This window comes from Mastomys coucha, unplaced genomic scaffold, assembly GCF_008632895.1.
Source record: "Mastomys coucha isolate ucsf_1 unplaced genomic scaffold, UCSF_Mcou_1 pScaffold14, whole genome shotgun sequence".
NCBI lineage: Eukaryota > Metazoa > Chordata > Mammalia > Rodentia > Muridae > Mastomys > Mastomys coucha.
The window spans coordinates 86,648,886-86,655,977 of NW_022196896.1; the positions used below are offsets into that span (position 1 = coordinate 86,648,886).

Below are 7,092 nucleotides of genomic sequence, written 5' to 3' on the forward strand. Positions count from 1 at the left end.
TGACCTTAGTTTGTGTTGTTTATTTTCTTATGCTTGCCCCCAGCCATCTGGTTAACTCTAGTGCTACCGTGCTACCTGCCTTTGCTAAATCTGACTGGAGCCTGTCCTTTCTGTGATCCTGGTTGTGTCAGAACCTCTTTTTATTCTTATAAAACTTTAAAACTTTAAAGTTATGTGGTATTTGTTTTTGTATTATAATGTAACTTTTTTTCCAGGCTTTCATATATTAATTCTAGCATTTTTGTTGTTGTTGGTTTTTTTGTTTGTTTGTTTGTTTTTAGAGACAGGGTTTCTCAGTATAGCCCTGGCTGTCCTGAAACTCATTCTGTAGACCATGGTGTTCTGGAACTCAGAAATCTGCCTGCCTCTGCCTCCCAAGTGCTGGGATTAAAGGCATGCACCACCACTGCCTGGCCTAATATGTAATTCTTAAGTCCACAATGTAAATATATTTTGTGTTCCCATTGTTTTTCTGTCTATAAATGGAGAGCATAAAGCCTCCTTGGCAATATTAATGGGAATTGACTCTTATGAAATACTAAATGAAATTTGACATATAGTACCTGATTATTTTAAATATTACTATTATTTATCTTTTTCTGTAAGAGATTTCTGCGAAGGTGGAAATGATATTATGAACAACATTTTCTGAAAAGGATTGTACCTTTCATTGAAACTTCTGCAAGACTGGATAAGAATGTCAGTGAAGTGGAGGGGCCTGAGTGTTACATGTCCAGAGATAGATTATTCTAGGGCATTTTGTTTGTTTGCTTGCTTTCAAAATAGGTTTCACAGTGTCGTCCTGGCTGTCCTGGAACTATTTCTGTAGACCAGGCTGGCCTTGAACTCACAGAGATCCATCAACCTCTGCCTCCAGAGCACTGGGATTGAAGGTGTACATCATCACCATGCAGCTAAAATTATTTTTCTTCAGGTTTTCTTGCCCCAGAGGCTTGCTTGTTTCTATTCAAATGGAGTTCACATTAAATAAGTACTACTATCTTTTTACTTTTTGATGGCTTAAGTGAATTTGTCTTACCCTAACAATTTATCTGAAAAACTTTAAAGTTGAGTAGATTTCAATTATGTCCATCAGCTTAAACAAGTATGGGCAATTAGTGGTAGTTTTAAAGAGGTACAGAGTCTGGTCCTGGATCCTAATTCCTAGTTTTTGTGGTTGTATTCTTTCTTTTTAAAAAAATCCTTCTTAGTGGCAACAAATATGTATGCCTACATCCTTGGGCCCTCAGGCTTCTGAGTTTTTTGTTTGTTTGTCCGTTTGTTTTTGAGACAGGGTTTCTCTGTATAGCCCTGGCTGTCCTGGAATTCACTCTGTAGACCAGCTGGCCTCGAAATCAGAAATCCGCCTGCCTCTGCCTCCCAAGTGCTGGGATTAAAGGTGTGTGCCATCAGTGCCCGGCCAGGCTTCTGAGTTTTAAAGACTGTATGAAGATAGCCAAGTTCTCTACCACTGAGCTACAATCCCAGTTCTGATTCTTTAAAGAGCCAAAGAAGTTGTCACAAATTAGAGAAAGCATTCCAGTTTTCCCTTGGTGATTTGGTGAATCCTCTCTCAGGAAATTTGTTTTGCTAGGCAGCATTAGAAAGAATGCTAGTCTGCATTCTGCAGAAAAGGATCCTGTCTGCTTTTAAGGTATCTGATAGAATTGAAGGGAAGCTTGAATAGAAGAAGCTGTACCTGGTGGTGAAGGAAAACTGGAAGAAGTCTGTGTTTTTAGAGACCGGCTGACTGGCTGATTAGAACTTCCTTACTGTGGGAAAGTTGGGATACTGCGGGTCCAGAGGCTAATTCTCTTATCTTGGGCTAAGTTCTGGCTCTCCAGAGAGCCATTCTTTGCAAACAACATCTCGTGACAACAGATAAAAAGAAATCTTTTAGTATTTATTAACTTAGCAAGCAACTAGCTCCAACCAGTCTAAAAGTTAAGAATATCATGAGATAGCATCCTGAGCTTATTGGAAGGCTCCCCTGATCTTGATGTCTCTGCTTCTCTGATGTACTCACCCATGTATTTTAAACTTGCTTTCACTTACTTTTATTCTGTAAAACTACAAAAAAACGTAATGAATACGTTTCTATGTTGGAATGTGGAATTTGGGGTAGTCTAAGTCTGTTTTTCCCAGCCACGGTCACCTAAATAGCTCCAGAATAAACCCTCCCCTATTACCTTTAAAATGAAATCTACAAGTTTTACATTAACAAACTTTTAAAATAATGTTTTATGTGTGTTTCTATGTGAGTGTATGGCACATGAGTGCAGGTGCCAGTGGATACCAGAGAAGGGTGTTGGATTTCTTTGAGCTGGAGTTAGAGGTGACTGTGAACGGCATGACATGGATGTTGGGAATCAAACTCTGGTCCTCTGGAAGAACAGTGTGTGCTCTACGGGGTGAATCATCTCTCCAGACCCATCAACACAGTTTTTTTTTTGATCTACTGGTTTGTATAAGAGTCTGACCTGATGTTTGTTTTCTTCACCTGTTTATACCTCATTTCCTGAACCAAGTGCATGTGCCTATACATAATTATCCCCCTACACACTTTAGGTTTCTCTTCTTTTCCTACACATAGTTAAACTCAGCTACAAACCCCAGCTCTCCTTTTTGTTTTTAACAAGCTTCTCACACTTAGAACATTCACACTAAGATAGGTGTTTAAAGTGGTGAACAAAAGATCCAGCTGGACCACATCATCATTTAAAAATACTGATTTAGGCTCTGTAGCAAAAGCTCACATTTACTGGTAATGTATTTATCATAAAGCTAATGTAACAACACAGGGTCTTTGCCACAAATATGTAAGGGTATGCATTTGATTTTTTCTAGGGATGTATAATCGTTCCCTCATCAGGAGGTCAAGTGACAGCAAGAGCAATAAAAGGTTGAAACCATAAATCCTAAACTAGCCTCTAAGATGGTTTCCACAGAACTAACAATTAATTGTGGTCTTGGTATCTTAGAAGGTGTCAGTTTAATTTATTTATTTTTTAAGTTTCACCGTGTGGGGCAATCATATTTATGAAAAAAAGATTAGATATCTGGATAGCAAGTTGTAGTACTGAATGTGAAAAGCGCACGTTTGTCCACGTGCGTTTATTTAATCTCATTCCTGCTACAACCACGTGAAAAGAGAAATTAGTACCAGCAAAACCACCCTCGAAATTTTGAAAAAAGTCAAGTGAGGAAGAGGCCCAAGCTGGGCAACCACAGCCTGTGGCTGTAATTCCAGCCAGCCCGGTCTACACAGGAGACCATGCCAAGAAGAAAGAGAGGACAGGAGGGAAGGAAGGGAATGAATGAATGAATGAATGAACGAACGAACGAATGGATTTGGGATTCGGTAACTGCAATTTGTAAAGAAGACGCTGAGGTTCAAGGTGGCATTTCGAGCTGCCTGGGAAGTTCAGTGGCTCCGCCGGGGTCCGATGAGCTTGAGAAGAGACTGTGCCCTCTCCCTAGGCCTCCGCCAGGGACCTGGAGAGCGTCCTCAGGCAGATGACCTCCATAGTGTCCAGGCCCCGGGTGTAGCACCGAGGTGAAGATAGGGGTCGGCGGCGGCGGCGGCGGGAAGCTGCAGGGAGCGGCGGTGCCTTCCCGCCCGGCTAACAAAGGCAGCGGAGGACTCCCAGAGCCGGGAAGGCTGCACGGGGCCGAAGGGTTAACCGGGAGCCCCGCTCCAGCGCGCATCCCGGCCCCCGCCTTCCCGTTGCTAGGAGACGCCGGAAGTGGGGGAGGGGCGGCGCGGGTGGGAATCTTTTTTCGGGCGCTCGGGGGCGGACGGAGGGGAGCGCGCGTGCGCGCGCCCGCCCGCCCGTCCGCCCGTCCGTCGCCGCGGTGACCGTCCTCGCGGCCCGTCGGCTCGCGCCCCGCCTCCATTTCCCCGCCGCCCCCTTCCCCGTGTCGCGCGCCGTGGCGGGGGGTTGCCGTGCTGCTGCTGCTGCTGCTGCCGCCGCTCGCTCCTCCCGATTCCCGCCGCGTTCGCCGCTGCTCCTCCTCTCCCAGGCGTCCGCGGCCGCTGCCTCTGCGGGCTGTATGAGGAGGAGTAGGAGGAGGAGGAGGAGGAAGAGGAGGATGTGAAGATGGCGGAGCTGCAGATGCTGCTGGAGGAGGAAATCCCGGGGGGCCGCCGGGCTCTCTTCGACAGCTACACGAATCTGGAGCGGGTGGCCGACTACTGCGAGAACAACTACATCCAGGTGCGACGCGACCCCTCGCGCCGCTCGGCTCGGCTCCGCTCCGCGCTGCGCGGGGCGGCGCGGGGCGGCGCGGGGCGGCGGGACGCGGGCTGGGAGGGGCGCGCGGGGCGAGGGCGAGCCGGGGAGGCCGCGCCGGGGTGGGGACGGGGCGAGGGCGGCGGCTGGAGGAAGCGGGGGTCGGCTGAAGGCCCCAACAGCCCCGTGCGAGTGCCCCGTGCGAGTACCCGGTGCGGTGCCATGCGGTGCGTGGCGTCCCGCCCCCTCGCCTCTGCCCCGTCGCCCCCGCAGTCCTCTGCTGTCAGTGTTCCGGATGGCGGGGGAGGTGTTGAGTGGCATTTTCTGTCTAACGGAATCTTGCTCGATGGCAGGCTTGCGTGATAGAGGGATAGGTTATCCTCTGCCCAAATTCCAAGGGATCTTTTTTTTTTTTTTTTTTAATTTTTAAAAGGGTCCTGTTCCTGCAAAGTGAAATGCTTCACTTCTCCATTTCTGCGAATGGACCCTGACGACAAAACAAAAATTCTTAACCCTTAAGTTTAAACATTTTTTTTTTTTAAGGTTGTAAAGAGGACGTGGTGGAAGGACTGTCTCTTATTGCAAGTTAATACCTATTTTCTTTCCCTCCCTGTGGAGAATGGGAAACTGATAATGAGCTGCTTTTCCTTCTCAGTTCCCTTTAAAGTAGGTAATTTTCCTTTGGGGAAAAAAAGAACTATGACTATTCACAAAGAATTAGGAAAACGAACCACATGGTTTAGTTTTTTTTTTTTTTCCCCATGATGATTGGTTTGGCACAGAGACTCTAGCGTGTGTGTGTGTGTGTGTGTGTGTGTGTGTGTGTAGGAAGGTGAGAAGTGTCTGTGTGGGGCGGGGCATTGGTGAGATGAGAACCAGCTGGTCATGGAATAAATGTAAAAATTTTGTGGATTAAAACAACACTTTAAAAATTAACTCATGGTTTGCAAATCCAGTATCTCTTATTTTCCATAGGGTTTATACTGAATTACAGGTTGTGTCTACATTGTTTTCACTCCCATTTAAATTCTTTGGATAAAATGGAAGTGTGGTGTTAAACTGTTAGCCATATTTTAATGTTCTTGTTCCATCTCTGCAGATATGCTTAACAACAGTTGTATTGGAAAACACTCTCAAATCTTAGTATGAATTAAAAAAAATAAAAGAACCAGATGCTGCAATTTATAGGTTCTTAAAAGTTTTTTTTAGAGACAGGGTTTCTCTGTGTAGTGCTAGCTCTCCTGGAACTCACTCTGTAGACCAGGCTGGCCTCGAACTCAGAAATCTGCCTGCCTCTGCCTCCCAAGTGCTGGGATTAAAGGCATGCGCCACCACTGCCCCGCGGTTCTTAAGTTTTTTGAGAACTATATTGTAAGTCAAAGACAATGTGCTTATTAGATTTTATTTGGTTATACACGCACTGAACTCTGTTATTATGTTGTAAATATTATGCTGAGAATGAATCATATGTAATTGAGTCTTCTTCCCTTAATAGAAGTGGTGGAAAGTGTGTTCAGTAGGGAGAGTGTGTCTCTTTGGCCAAAGGATGATCAAAATCCCTCCAAATGTCTGTCAAATACTTTACTAATACAGAGCTATGTAGGAAGTATTCAAAGATTTTATTGCTTAATTTCCAGTCTTCTTTGGCCCAGAACTGTGGATGATGGTACAATCCTAAACTCTAAAGGGGTTTATAATATAGTTCAAGAGACTGATTTGTGAGCAAATTAAATCCATAGTAATACCATGTACCATCAGCCCTTCTTGTTGGAGGAGGAAATATTCTTCCTTTTTTTTTTTTTTGTCAACTATTTAACATGGCATTTACATCTTATTAGATAGTGTAAGTAATGTACAGATTGGAACTCTAGGGGAGGATTGTGATCGATTGAGTGTAAATATTATGCCATTTTATGTAAAGGACTTCAGTATCCAAAGATAGGGTTGGAATGGGGATTGGGGTTGGGTGTGAGTATGCCCTGGAACTAATCCCTATTGGATAGCGAGGGACAAGCTAAGTGTAGTTCATACTTTGTTGGGAATTGTGGGTAGAAAGGTGATGCTTATTTTCAAGGAGTCACAGCTGCTAGGAGAGGCAAACCTTAACAGACCCAAAGTGCTAGTTGTGTTGCCTTGTGTAGCATATTATGGGAAAGTCTTGTCTGTCAGAAGGGAAATTGGGCAATGGAAAAGTGATTAGATTGCAGTTGTGGCCAACTAATAGGAAAAAGGTTTTTGAAAGATGAATGTTACCATAATTTGAGATTAGAATTGCCAAATAAAGAGAAAGTACATGGATTGATAAGTGGAGAGGTGAAAGAGATTACTTTGCCTTAAAATTTATAATTCTAGCTTAAAGAGTATCAAAGTTTGTGTGTTATTTATACTTACTTATTTTTGGTGTTGGGGACTGAACTCAGGGTCTTCTGCATGTTAAGAATACAGGCCACCACTGAATTACACTCCTAGCCCACTGTAAAAAGCAGGCTTATTTTTTAGAAATGGATTTTGAATTTTAAGCCATCTATTATTTTTAATTTAGTATCTGAGGTAGAGTTTATACTTTTATTTCTTAGGCTGGCCTCCGTTGTGGGATTCACTGGATCTGTCACTGCGGTATTTTCCCTGCATGGTATTTCTTACATGATTTGTTTGTAGTACATTGATAGACAGAATAACTGGTGATGGTTGATTTGTGCAATACATCTGCCTCGCTCTGGTGAGGGAAGGACTGAGCAGCACAGCAGGGTCCGGATGCTGTCTGTGACCTTGTAATGCATGGAAACTAGTTAGCAGTGCTGGCGCACACCTTTAATCCCAGCACTTGGGAGGCAGAGGCAGGCGGATTTCTGAGTTCGAG

At 44.5% G+C, this 7,092-nt stretch overlaps 2 protein-coding genes across 9 annotated transcripts in view; one reads left to right on the plus strand and one right to left on the minus strand.

The window, feature by feature from the left end:
- Positions 1-7,092, minus strand: part of Raph1 (Ras association (RalGDS/AF-6) and pleckstrin homology domains 1) — a 197,821-nt gene that overhangs the window by 34,110 nt on the left and 156,619 nt on the right. The gene's annotated exons all lie outside the window — the stretch shown is intronic.
- Positions 3,810-7,092, plus strand: part of Abi2 (abl interactor 2) — a 72,463-nt gene continuing 69,180 nt past the window's right edge. For 4 of the 8 annotated variants that reach the window (XM_031367680.1, XM_031367686.1, XM_031367682.1 and 1 more), the window contains exon 1: positions 3,811-4,217. In XM_031367680.1, the coding sequence (XP_031223540.1) occupies positions 4,101-4,217 (117 nt within the window). In that variant the 5' untranslated portion in view covers positions 3,811-4,100. Of the gene's footprint in view, positions 4,218-7,092 lie in introns of all 8 variants that reach the window. The other 4 variants (XM_031367683.1, XM_031367685.1, XM_031367688.1 and 1 more) reach the window with 2 other exon arrangements.